At 40.8% G+C, this 14,359-nt stretch overlaps 1 protein-coding gene across 1 annotated transcript in view; it reads right to left on the bottom strand.

Moving 5' to 3' along the window:
• Positions 1-4,199: 4,199 nt before the first annotated feature.
• LOC109936115 (small nuclear ribonucleoprotein-associated protein B'-like) overlaps positions 4,200-14,359 on the bottom strand; it is a 10,757-nt gene continuing 597 nt past the window's right edge. Inside the window, exons 2-5 of the mRNA XM_048609025.1 lie at positions 11,780-11,920; positions 9,791-9,908; positions 8,152-8,280; positions 4,200-5,803 (exon numbers count right to left, since the gene is read on the bottom strand). Of these exons, the coding sequence (XP_048464982.1) occupies positions 5,766-5,803; positions 8,152-8,280; positions 9,791-9,908; positions 11,780-11,920 (426 nt within the window). The 3' untranslated portion in view covers positions 4,200-5,765. The remainder of the gene's footprint in view (positions 5,804-8,151; positions 8,281-9,790; positions 9,909-11,779; positions 11,921-14,359) is intronic.

Genomic DNA, 14,359 nt, shown 5'->3' with positions numbered 1-14,359 from the left:
ATGGACCTGGGTTTAGGAATCGGGCTGGGAGGCTTATTTTAAAGATTCCATAAACCCCAGGGGTGGAATATTCCCAGATCCTGAGCAACATAGACTATAGCAAAAAATTTGAGTGAATCATGTGAGAAATTGAGTGAGCCCCTTCTCAATTAAGTTGTATTTTCCAAATATGTTCCAAATGTCGAGACAAGATTCTCACTGGTGAGTGGCCTAACAACTAGGATAATCATTCATCACCTTCATTATGACTAAATCTTGCCCTATTAATATACACTGTCTTATTCTGTCTGCTGGATAGAATCTAGGCATTGGGAATTCCTGACTTGAAAATCTGGGCAGTGCCTGGTGACTCCAGCTTGCTGTTTGCACCTCCAGACTTCTATCTTGGATACACAGAGTCATAGATTCATACAGCATAATTCTTTGAAGTTTGCATCACATATAGACAAGGTGGTTAAGAAGGCATTTAGCGTGCTTGCCTTTATTGCTCTGAACTTTGAGTACAGGAGTTGGGAATTATGTTCAGGTTGTGCAGGATGTTGGTGAGGTCTCTTCTGGAGTATTGTGTCCAGTTCTGGTCCCTTTGGTCCAACCATAGTCCCAAACTAAACAAGTTCCACCTGTCTTTGTTTGGCCCATATCCTTCCAAACATTTCTTATTCATGTACTTGTCTAAATGTCTTTTAAACACTGTAACTGTACCCATACCTACTACTTCCTCTGAAATTTCATTCCACTTATGAGCCACTCTGCGTAAAAAAACTTGTCCCTCATGTCTTTTTTAAATCTTTCTCCTCTCACCTTAAAAATATACTGCCTAGTCTTGAAATCCCCAACCCTAGGGAAAAGACACCCATCATTCCCCTTATCTATACCCCTCATTATTTTATAAAACCTCTATAAGGTCATGTCTCAACTTCCTAAGCTGCAGAGAAAAAAAATCCCAGTCTAACCAGCCTCTCGTTATAACTCAAACATCCATTCCTGGCAACATCATGGTAAATCTGAACTTTCTCTGGCTTAACAATGTCCTTCGTACAACAGGGAGACCTGAACTAGACACAGTATTCCAGAAGAGGCCTCACCAACATCCTGTACAACCTCAACATAATGTCCCAACTCCTATACTCAAAGGTCTGAACACTACAGGCAAGCATGCTAAATGCCTTCTTAACTACCCTGTCTATATGTGATGCAAACTTCAAAGAGGTTGGTTGGCTCGCTGAGCTGGTTTCTTGTTTCGCAGATGTTTTGTTACCATACTTGGTAATGTCCTCAGTGCAGCCTCTGATGAAGCATCGGTGTGTTTTCCTGCTTGGTTTTTAAACTCTGGGGTCCGTTGAGCTGGATTGCCTCACTTCCGGTTTTCCTTCGTAGTGGAACGTATATGGGATCGAGTTCGATGTGATTATTAATAGCATGCTTCGTGGAGTGCCATGCTTCTAGGGATTCTTGTGCCTGTCTCTGCCTAGCCTGTCCCAGGATCTTGGTGTTGTCCCAGTTGAAGTGGTGGTTTTCCTTGTCCATGTGGATTGAGATGAGTGAATATTGGTCATGTCTTTTTGTAGCCAGTTGGTGTTCATGTCCTCTTGTTGTTAGTTTCCTTCCTGTTTGTCCAAAGTAGTGTTTCTTGCAGTCTCCGCAGGGAATCTTGTAGATGACATTGGTCCTGTCCATGGCGGGGAGTGGGTCCTTAGTTCGGGTGAACAGTTCTCGTAGGGTTGACGTGGGCTTGTGTGCCTCTCTGATGCCCAGCGGTCGTAGGAGTCTTGTGGTGAGTTCTGACTTGGTTCTGATATAGGGTAGTGTGATGAGTGTGTCGGGGCGTGCAGTCTACAGGAAGCTGCACTGAGGATGTTACCAAACATGGTAACAAAATGTCTGTGAAACAAGAAACCAGCTCGGCGAGCCAACCAACCTCAACACCCACAACCCGAGCTACAAATCTACTCCCAAACCTTAGAAACATCAAAGAATTATGTATCTGAACACCTCAGTCTTTTTTGTTCTACAACACTAACCAAGGCCCTACTTTTAATTGTATACATCTTGCCTGGTCTTGGTTTTAGGGCACACTTTGTGACCTGTGACAGCATGTATCCACTGTAAGAACATAACAAATAGGAGCAGAAATAGGCCACCAGGCCCATCAAGCCTGTTGCATCCATGGACATTGACATCTGTCACATACCATCTCTCCGTGCCATCATGGCAAATTGCTGATCCATTTGCTGTACACTTCTGCACTGCCATGCTCACTTCAGTACAGACTGGCAACTATCATTGGAACAATGATGCAAGGACACTTTGTGTAGAGGGACAGGTACCCAGTTCATGGATTAGACCAGGCTGGTTCTTGGGGCTGCTTCCTTGCTCTGTTGGTGCTCCCATCTGAATGCTCGAAGTGTCACTGCCTTGCTGTGCCTTTTAGCCTTTTACTTCATCAGCTGTGATTTAAAGGCCCACATTATTTCCAAATTGCCTTGCTGTTTAGTGCAAACACAGAGTCAGGCAGCTTATGACACTTGTCATCAGTCAAGGTGGTTCACATGTTGTTGCACGAGACAGTGCCATGTCAATCTCATACTTACAGCACATGCCATCAGCCTACAGGACATAACGACTGCACATGCATTAACCAAAATGATTATGTCTCAAACTCGGGGGGTGGGGGGGCGGGGGCGTACTCCTCTGTTACGCAAGAGGGGCTGCTGGCACTCAGGGGTTTTGGTGCGCTCAGTCAGGGGCAGGGTCTCTGATTGGCCCAGGGGCTTGGGCATGGTCAGGCATCGCTTGTCTGGTTCCAGGTCTGATACACTACAATCCAAGGAGTGGGCCACGGTCAGTCATTGCAGGTGAAGTGCAACAAACGAGGGGATCGGCAGATCATCAGTCGGAGAAATGCATCAGTCAGGGGTCTGATCAGTCATTACTTGGGGCTGTCAATCTAGGTCAGTCAGGGGGGTGGAGCACACACAGTCCTGGGAGTCACTCGAATGAAGGGAGTGGGTATTAGTGAACATTTTGGTGGTCAGGCCTTGGGGGACTCCATGCTGGAACCAGAAGCAGTCACCTGGAATGGGAAGGGTACAATAATGGTAAAGGGGATATTCAGCAATATAATGGGAACAGGGTTCAAGCCCCACTTGCCCTAGAGGAGTGTAATAACATCTCTGAGCAGGTTGATTTGGCAGTATCTAAAGCGGGCAAACTGGTAGTGTACGTGAGGATATGGATGCTGTAGGAGAAAGGGCTGATAGCTGGGTCACATGAGGGCTGTGCAGCATGATGTTGGACAATGATCAAACTGTAATGACAGGCTCAGGGGGGATAACTGTGAGAATTGGAGTTATAGTTTGATGTAATGAGGGAGAACATGCAGCGTTCAGTAGGGATGGGCTGTTGAGGGAATGCTCAGTAGAAAGGGAAATGGATCTGATATTCAGGCTATGTCTGAAACTCAGAGTATTGATCATTGCCTTCTGTAGTCTGTTCCCAGCATATGGGCAGTCAAACAGCTAAGAAGAAACGGCACTCATCACCACTTTCTCAAGGGTGATTAGGGACAAACAATAAAGTTGAGACAAACATTTTCCTTCAGGGAAAAGACTAGAAATTCTCTGCCATTTATCTAAGCTATAATTAAAATTAGGAGCTATATTACTAGCACATTCGTTGATAGAAAACAAATATCCAATAGTGTGAATTAAGGAAACGCTCTGGTTGTAAAGCCAAGACAATAATGATGACCAAAACATGTGGATTTGTTTTTCCACATGCTCTGCTGAAGATGGCTTCCAGAGGGAGCTGTTGTGTGAAAAACAAGCTCTGCCTGTTGAGAGTGCTTTGTATCTGCCAAGGCAATTTACTCCGTTATCAAATCGTGTCAACTTACAGACATGGATTACTCCAGCTTGTCCAAATGAAACAACTGGTTAGACAAAAGAAAGACTTTCACCATTCCGTATGGAAGGTTCAAAGGTTAATGCTCTGCATCTCCACCACTGCGGCTAATAGTTCTTCAGTACAGTTGGTTCTGCTATAACGCGTGCTTCGGCAATGCAAATTGGCTATAACGCAACTGGCGAATAAAGAAAACGCGAACTTGTGTTGGCTATAATGCGATTCCATTGGTGTGTGGAGGAGTACGCATTGACATCACATGATCGTTTCGTGGGCTTTGTCCTGAGCATGCTCAATGTTAGTGCCGAAACAGTCTCCATACTGGCGTCAAGCCAGTAGAAATCTATTAGCACCTAACTCAAAAGAAATTTAATTTAAATAGTTGAAGCCTGTCTTTCTGCTGAGGGCATGTCCATAATTAACATATGGTTTTAGTTACAGCATTGAACGCCAGAAGAACAGGGTCAGATCTGTATTACATATTGATTGAGCTCACATACCAGCAGCCCCTTACATCGATATGCACGTCAATGCCCTCAAAATATCTGTCATTACCTGCAAATATGTGCACACATGCCACAAACTGACATGAGCCAGAATTTTATTAACATGGCCTGCACATCTATCTTCACTAATTACATACATAAGACCTGTCTATTATGTGGGGTATCAATGAGTCAGATCAAATACCCAAGATCTGTGAAACAAACAGATTTATACAGACATCATTAGACAATGACCAGCATATAGCACACACAACAATTTGTGGCTAAAGAAGATGGTAGATCCGATTGGATGACTCCCTGAGCAGACTGTCTCATCATCAGAACTTACAAACAAGTACCAAGCTACAACTTGACTGATGCAAGATCCTTCCTACAAGCACGCTGCCCTTGAACTGACTTGGTTGGGCATGGAGCTATTGTCCACCTACTTATGAAACATGCCTTTGTAGAGAATGTCTGAAGATGCAGTGAGTTTTGTTGAGGTTCATCCTGAGCAGCTCCATGACACAAGGATTTGTACTCTATGGACCGTCCCCAGGAATTCACACCAAAACAAACATCAACTGTGCCAGGAGGACCATCAAATCAGTGAAAGATGCTCTTTGTTCTGCCCATAACTTGCTGGTCTTCTAATGTACAGAGTTGTCCTCAACTGAACGGTGAAGACCAGCACATGCCAAGGTCAGGACTTTGTGCTGTGTGACTCACTAAAGCTTGGGGGGAGTCCTGGTAGAGGCACACGGGGGACAGGTCACTCTCTGAGGCCTTAAGACCGAGCACTGTGCATCTCAGAATGTTTAGTGTGAGAGTATCAAAAAAAATTGGAAGAATCTCAGAGTGAAACATGTTGCATAGAGATCTTTGTACCAATGGCATTTTCCATATTTTGCACTTTGAAATATTTTGGCCTAGGCCTGCATACCTGATATGGAATGTATTTGTTAATTATGAAGAATATTAAAAATGTACTTGTTGAAATTGCTTGAAAATCTTACAATATACAAATGGATATTTTGCATATGAATTTTATAAATAAAATGTATTTTTGAAAAAAAAACATGTAGACGACAGGGACTTGCCCTTAACAAGAGAACAAAAATATGTAGTCCAAAGTGGAAGTATTGTATGTGCTGGGGCTCAGCAGGGACAGCTTATCGGACTCTCCTGGGCAGCAATATTTCATACCGAGTGATTTTATTTTTCCCCCACAAAATTGAAAGAGCTCTGGTTCCTATACAAACATTTCAAGGATTGAAATGGAACACAACAATTTCATGAACTCTTTACAGTAAATTGCTTCAAAAGGCACTATTACTACAGTAAAGCCCAATGGCAAAGTCCTTCAAGGACAAACCTTTAAGGTTTTGGAGGATGTGTTCTAGCTCCTGGAGGACCTTGAAAAAGGAAGAGACCAATATGAATACAACTGTACAATTTACATTGTCAAAAACAAAGCCAGCATTTCTATAGCAGTTAATGTGTAAACAGTTGACTAGTTCTTCATAAGGTTCACCATTTGACAAAAAAAAAGTGTATTCCAGAGTCAATTATTTCTTGAAGGATTTCATAAGTAACAGTTGAGGGGCAGATAGGAAAGGTGATACTGTTACTGCAATAGGGCAGACCACAAATAAAACCAAGTGAAGCTACCATTGATCTAGACAAGATTGCAACATTGAAGAAGGGAAATGTGAGCTACCATGGGAGAAGCTGCAAACGCATCGAGGAGAAATAATGCACCATATTCACAAGGGTCAAACTGTATCGTTTTAACTTTGGTTGGGACTGTTGTGGAAATGGAATCCAAATGGGAGAGGTTTAAACAGGGAGCTAGAGAAAAAAAAATGGGCAGCTTAAGATGCAACTATACATTCATGGTGTGGCGGAAACAAATGTAGGAAGTGGATTGAGTGGCGAAGGAGGTGTGTGTGTGTTTCTTTTCCCCGCAAAAGGGAGTTTCATGATAGCCAGCAGTGTGTACCAATAACAGTGATGTAGAGGTGCTGGTGTTGGGCTGGGGTGGACAATGTCAAAAGTCACATGACACCAGGTTATAGTCCAACAGGTTTATTTGAAATCACAAGCTTTTGGAGTGCTGCCCCTTCACCTGATGAAGCAGCAGTGTTCTAAAAGCTTGTGATTTCAAATAAACTGTTGGACTATAACCTGGTGTCGCGTGACTTTTGACCTTAACCAATAATTGTGCTATGGAGTGAGAATATGATAAGGCAAATGGTTTGCAGATTTCATTGGTAAGTTGAGCCTGGAGAGGACACGAGGCAGATAGAGAAGAGAAAAGCAATTTCAGAACTCAGGCAAAAGGAAATGAGAATCAGCAACAAAGATGACTGAACATGATAACAATCTTGGGGTTAGTCAGCATAGCTATGCATGTGGGAAATCGTGTCTCACAAACTTGATAGAGTTTTTTGAAGAAGTGACCAAGAAGGCAGATGAAGGCAGGGCAGTAGACGTTGTTTACATGGACTTTAACAAGGCCTTCAACAAGGTTCCACATGGTACACTGGTTAGTAGGATTAGGTCACATGGAATCCAGGGAGAGTTAACCAATTGGATGCAAAGTTGGCTTGACAGTGGATCCACTGTTGTTTGTCATTGATATGTATGATTTGGATGAGAATAATTGTAGGCATGACTAGTAAGATTACAGATTACACCAAAATTCGTGTACAGTGAGGAAGGTTATCTAAGAATACAACAAGATCTTGATCAGCTAGGCCAATGAGCCGAAGAGTGGCGTATGAAGTTTAATTTACATACATGTGAAATGTTGCATTTTGGTAAGACAAACCATTTAGACAGTAGGGCCCTGGGGAGTGTTGTCAAACACAGAGACCTAGGGGTACAAGCACATCCTTGAAAGCGGCATCACAGATAGACAAAGTGGCAAAGAAAGCATTCGGCTTGCTTGCCTTTATTGGTCAGAGCACCGAGTATAGGAGTTGGGATGTCATGTTGTGGCTGTCCAAGACACTGGTGAGGCCACTTTTGGAGTACTGTGTACAATTCTGGTCTCCCTGTTATAAGAAGGATGTTATTAAACTAGAAAGGACACAGAAAAGATTTACAAGGATGTTACTGGAGGACTAGAGTTAATGAGGAGAGACTCGATAGGCTGGGACTTCTGTCCCTGAAGTGTCAGAGGCTGAGGGGTGACCCTGTAGAGGTTTATAAAATCATGAGAGGTATAGATAAGATGAATAGCAAAGGCTTTTACCCCAAGGTAGGAGAGTTCAAAACTAGAGGGCATAGGTTTAAAGTGAGAGGGGAAAAGATTTAAAAGGGACTCAAGAGGCAACTTTTTCACACAGGGGATGGTGCGTACGTGGAACGAGCTACCAGAGGAAGTGTGGAGGTGAATACAGTTATAACAGTTAAAAGTCATTTGGACAAGTAGATGAGTAGAAAAAGGTTTAGAAGGCTATGGGCCAAATGCAGGCAAATGGGACTAATTCAGTTTAGGAAACCTGGTCGGCATAGGCGAGTTGGACCGAAGAGTCTGCATCTGTGCTGAATGACTCAATTAATAACTCATGAACACAACTAATACTGAGAACAGTAGGAAAATATCAGGCACAAATATCTCAATAAAGTGAAGTCTCACAAATTACACCTCTGATACAGGAGCATACAATGAGAAAATCAAACCCTTCCAAACTATATTGAACAGCCTCAGAGGAGGAATGTGCATATCAAAGTCAAATGCTAGTTATACACTTACCTCTCATCCTTGGCATCATTGGTGGTCTCATTCCTGGAGGAACTCCCATGGGAGTTACTCTGCCTGAAGGCATCCCAATTGTTGGTGGTCCAAATGGAAGTCTCATGCCAGGCGGTGGTCTCATAAAGCCTGGAATATGGAGATTGATGGGATGTTGGCAATTTGCAGTGTTCAACACTGGAATACCTCTTGCTCTAACTTTTTGTTCCATCATTTTATTCTGCCTCAGCAACATTCACTAACACAGCAGACAAGCAACTATGGTCAATATTGCCCTTAAACCTGCACAAGTATGCAGAAGGAAACATCTTCCCTCATTATGCTCAACATATTCAACTACAAGGAAAAATAAAACTACAGGATCTCTAAACATTGAAGCATTAAAACAAAAGATAAAAATGAAAAACATGGATACACCTGCATGTCCTGATCCAATTTTCTCTCTATATTTAAAGTCACTTCATATGAAGATGAAAGACTTGTCAGTCATCCCAGCACTATATTTTATTTTTCTTAGTTATGCATGGGATGTGGGCATCACAGGGTCAGATCAACATTTATTGCACATCTCCAACAGTTAAAAATCAACAACACTGCTGTCAGGCTGGGGTCACGTGTAGTCCAGACCAGGAAAAAATGGCAGATTTCCTTCCCTAAAGGACATTACTGAGTCAGACTTCTTTATATGATAATTGACAGTGGTTAATGGCTGCCATTAGACTAGTTTTTAATTCCAGATTTCAAATTTCACCTACTACCAAGGTGGAATTCGAAACAGTCTATAGAACATTAGCCTGGGGTTTTGCATAAATGGCCCAATGGCATTAGCACTACAATACCACCTATCCCATTGCACATGGAATGTCTATTCCACAAGGAGTGGTCAAAGTTACATATATTGTACACTGCACTATCCTGGAGCTAAAAATAAAAGTGGTGGAAATGCTCAGGACATTTCGTAGGAGAGAGAAAGGAAGAAACAAACATTTTCCAGTATTTGCAGCATTTTGCTTTTTTGTACTATTTAGCCATCTGGTCATAATGGAGAATAATAATCATTCAGCATTACATTTTGTAAACTCAATTCAGGAATTTCAACTATTTGAATTTGGAATGCTGTACTCAATTGCAAGTTTGGCAAGAGGGATGGTGATAAATAAATGTCATTTTGCCTACTAGAATGAGCCAAATTGACTGGCACATAACATTGCAATGACACTGTTAACAGGAATGGTTAACAATGTAAAAAAAAAGTTGGAATGTAATTTTAGAAATTGTTATGACTAGAGAGATCATTATGGCCCATGGCTTGGTGCAGAGCTCTAAGCTCAAATGTTGCAACACTTCCACTCCGAATTAGGATAGGAGAACTTGTTTGGGTGTAATTTTTAGATTATTACCCAGTCAATAGAGTTGACAGACAAGATTATTTTTCCTTCAGGGCATCCAGGTAGGTTCTCCAACAAGCAGACAATCCATTCAATACCAGATTACCACTCAGGCAGAGTCCATCTTGCAAGTTTAAAATATGAATTGAACAAATGCATATTCACAATGGTCTCCAAGTCTTGCCCAGGTCAGATGTTGACGGTATCAAACACTGGTGGTCAGTGTCATGGTCAAATACATATTAACCTACCTGGCCTTGGCTCACCAAGAACCGGAGGAGCTCCCCTCATTGGTGCATAAGGTTGTGGGACAGCAGAAAAGCTAGGAGTAGATGCAATTCCAGTTCCTCTTGTCTGAGGGGCCATTTCCTAAACAAAGTGCATAAAATACAATTTTGTACATCTACAATGCATAGATTAACCACTTACTGTTGACAAAAATGATCATATATTGACCAACAACCTGCAGTGATTGGCTTTCAAAATGCTACCCGTCTTTAAATAGAACAAATTTGCATCAATATCCTTCACAAACTCTGCAGGTGGAAAGACTTCGCAGTCAATAGTTTCCTTTTAATATGTAGTTATTGATGCATGGCAGCCAATTTATGGACAGTAATGTATTTAAACTGGGATAAATAACCAAATCATCAGTTTTCATATGTTGAAGTGATTGGCCAGAGTACTACAGAGAATTCCTATGCTCTTCAAAATAGCGATGAGATTTTTTTTCAAAACGCCCATAGAGGGGAAAGACAGGAGTGGTGAATTTAAGACTCATTTAAATAACAACACGATCAACAGTTCAGCACTCCTACACTGTAACATCACCCTTGATCTGTGCTCACGCCTGTGGACTGTGGGTAGAACTCACAACCTACTGACTCAAGGACAGATGGAGTGCTACCAACTGAGTCATAGGAGATGCCCATTTTAAAAACACTTACCACAGAGGTAAAAATTTCCATTCACTTGACCCTCATGTATGCTTTGTGCCAATAAATATGCAAAATCCTATAAATTAGAATGTTTTGTGTATCACATGCAGAATGTAACAAAAATTCACCTTTATGTGAAAATCCAGAGCAGGGTCTGAATGCATGATCTTGCATCTTATGAAATGGGGGTGTTATCATGAAGCCAAGCATTGCATAATTCTTTTTAACCCAATATGTATAATTGGTCTTTATATATCAATCTTGTTCTGTAAATCATAGGTTGAAAATCAATTTCTCAATTGCTAGTCTACTACCTTTCTGGGAACATTTCTTGGAGCTACATGATAATACTAATTTCTTTTACAGAAAAGAGAGATGCATAATTCAACAATAATCAAATAACTTCTTGTAACTTGATGAAAATGTAGAACATTCTCAAAAAAACTTTAGCATCCTTTGGAGGAAATTTACTAATTTTATTCTTACAATTCAGTTAGCAGTTCAAAACAAAAAGATCATCATCTTACAGTCAATACTGGGAATTCTTGAAAGGTATGGAGTGAGTTTCTAAATTCCATATCAGATGGCAGGAATGTAATCAGTTCACACAATGGGAGCAAAATTTAATTTTTTTTAGGAAGATGAGCAGATTGAGATGACTAACTAATGGAAAGAAAAAATAAAAAGGGGGAAGCATTTAATGGACAGCCAAATTAATACCATCCATAGCTCTGAAGTTGAAATTCATCCCCCTCCTCCAAATCAGTATATCAAGACCTGCACTAATCAGAAAGTACCAATTTGCCAGTTGTCACTGGCAATCCCTCTAGTTATTTTTTTTCTGCTGCAGGGACTTCTGAGGTCTATGGGCAGCAGGGATTCTGAAACCAAAGTTAATGCTGGGAGAAGTGTCACCATTAAAATTGGTGTGCACGGAACCTCTGAGCAGCTGAATTGCTGTGCCGTTTAGAAGGAATGTTAGCTGTCATCATTGCATTCAAAATACCAACTTATGGCAATATGTATTGCTTTTACAGCGCAGCAAGGAAAATCGCCAGCCATTTAACTGCTGCAAAGGCAGATTAAAACACAGCAAGCAGAGTTCCTGCCTTTTAAAGAGGGGCAGGAGTAGAGAAAGGACTGGCTTAAGAAATCCCATGCTGACCCTGACAGATGACATCCTGTGGTCTAGCAAATTCTCTTGTCCAATAAAGGCCTGATCCTTTAGGGATTAGGAAGGAACAACCACATCTGACCTAAAATGTGTGTTTAGAAATAAAGTAGTCAGTGGTTCACCCTTACCTGCTGTGAAGGACCTCCAACACCTCTTACTGGTCCCATTAGTCCTGCAGGTACCTGAGCCATTGGTATGCCGGGTGGCATCCCTCTCCCTGCTGCTCTACCAACACCAGGGCCACCTACAGGGACTCTTGAAATGCCAACCTGTGCATTAACATTAAAAAAAGAGTATTGGAGAATGTTAATCCCCAGAAAATAAACAATTTGAGTATAATAAATTCAGAAATTCAAATTAGAAAGCCATCATCCGTACTTGGTTACTCCCACTAGAGCCCAAAGTTTTAATTGCAGTCTATCTTGGGTCTCTCGGACATAAACATAACTCAATAAAAATGGGCCGTTCAGCTGCTTTGAATTCCTTACATTCATATTCCTCCAAAGGTGGGATGGAATGTGTTGGATACGTTCCATATCTTTGACATCTTTAACTGGAATCAGTTGAAGCATCAGATACCAAAAAACCCTCCTTCAATGAGGATTATCTCACACAACACACACTCACTACCTATAGTGACCTTACAAATTACAACAATGCATTTAAAACTTCTGGTCTTAAGTAGCCCAATAGGTGGAACAAGTATGAAATAAAACAGGTTTACTGGGAAAGTGCAGCAAGTCAGGCGTGGAGAGAAATAAAGTTAGTTTCAGGCTGATGATCTTTGATCAGAGCAGCCATGTTGCTCTGCTGCACAATTACGGACTTTCATTTACTTTGGTACCTTTCCACATTCAGAAATATTCAAATGGAAACAAACTTATTTGATGGATTTGTTCAGGGTGCAGTGACTATCAAAAACATGTTGATCACGCACAGCAAGATACCACAAACTCAGCGTTGTTTAGCAAAACACATGCAGCCAATGTTTTATTTTCGTATTTTTCTGACATGCTGACACTTCTGTAAAGTAAGAAACATGGTATCCAATTTGTACATAGCAGGATCCCAGAAATGAGAAAATGACACACGGCATTTTCAGATGTTAGTTAAGAGATAAATATTGTTTGGGAAACATTGGGAGAACTTCCATGCTTATAACAACTTGGCATCTTTCATGTCCATCAAGGGGAAGAAATGGCTTTGGTTTAACTTTGTATCTAAACAGACAAAATATCTGATGTTATTTACAGATCCATGCAGGACTGATAGAACATCTTTGAGTAGGGCTTGAACCTTTGACCATCTAAAATGAGATGAGTACCACTACTGAGGACAGCACAGCAAAACAGGTTATCTGCTTTATGTTGTATCCAATGTCAACACTGTTATGTATTAAAATATTATTTTATATTATTTATTAACATCTAATAAATTACAGAAGTAATAAATCAATGTATTTTCTTAATATTATTTCTTAAAATCACAACTATGCAAGTTTTCTAATTACTGACCACTTTGTTATTGGAAATATCTCCCACTGCCACAAAAAAGTATCAAAATTCCATTTTTTTCCCAGCGACAACTGGAATGACATTGTACTCTGTTTAAATTCCGGGCAATAAATGTGAAGTCTTTCAAACACGTCAGCTACCTACATGGGTACATGCACAGCTAATTTTGGAAACATGGGAGTCAGAAAGATCCTAGCACAGCATTAGGTTTTGTAAAATTGCAGATTTAACTGCATTTAATATCTGAGCATCTGAAACTGTATTCTATTTTGTCAAATTAACTTTGCACCTTCCCTGCCCCTCACCCAGTCCATTCCCCCAGCACACTAACTTATTCAAGGCAGTACAGAATGCCACAAGGCAAACTATCAAGGACAAGCTTACAGCCATAAGATATTTCACAAAATAACAAATTGTATAAAGGAATGCCTTACTGAAAAAATACTTGTTACTGGTGATACTGTTGCATACAGTGCAACATTTGTAGGAGGATAAGTATAACCAAGTAAAGGCATTGTTCAACTCATGAGACATTACCCTCTAGATTACAGGACCTTATGAAATTGCCCATTCTTATACTCGAGTCAGCTCTTCCCACAGTGCAGTTTTCCAGAGTTCCAGTGTTATCCAGAGTTAACAGTGTAGTGTAGTGTAATCAACATGATCTCCAGCAGAAGACATTTACTACCTTGATGCAGACACAGAGCGAAATTTACCCAACTATGTCCAATTAGAAAATTCTGTGCCCAAAACATTCTTAATATCTTGCTCAGCTGGGCAGGCACTTAGATCATTCTTGACTCATCCATATCAGACATCCATATTTAGAACAATTTCCATATAAAACCAGATTTAAAAAAAATAATCATTGTTAATTGCGAAGGAGCCAAGGATCATGTTTACCCTAGAACGCAGTCAAGATATCCCACCAAAACAAGACATCTGTGCAGGAAAGTAAAATGCTTAATGTGCTGCAAAGTAAAAATCAAATTTCTTTACTATTTACTTCTTCTTTACAAATTACTCCATGGCCTTCCCAACTTATTACTCAAATGTCCCACAATTCTTTCATAACACTTTGCTCCCCTGACCCCAAGATTTTGCTTCACTCCATTGCTGGCTACTTATCTCTACACTTTCATACACCAAATCTTCAATCAGAATATTGAAAACATTAACTCACACTCTGAATAG

This window comes from Rhincodon typus, chromosome 2 (assembly GCF_021869965.1).
Source record: "Rhincodon typus isolate 14 chromosome 2, sRhiTyp1.1, whole genome shotgun sequence".
Lineage (NCBI taxonomy): Eukaryota > Metazoa > Chordata > Chondrichthyes > Orectolobiformes > Rhincodontidae > Rhincodon > Rhincodon typus.
The sequence above is the reverse complement of the archived record's forward strand: the minus strand, read 5'-3'. Positions and strand labels throughout refer to the sequence as shown.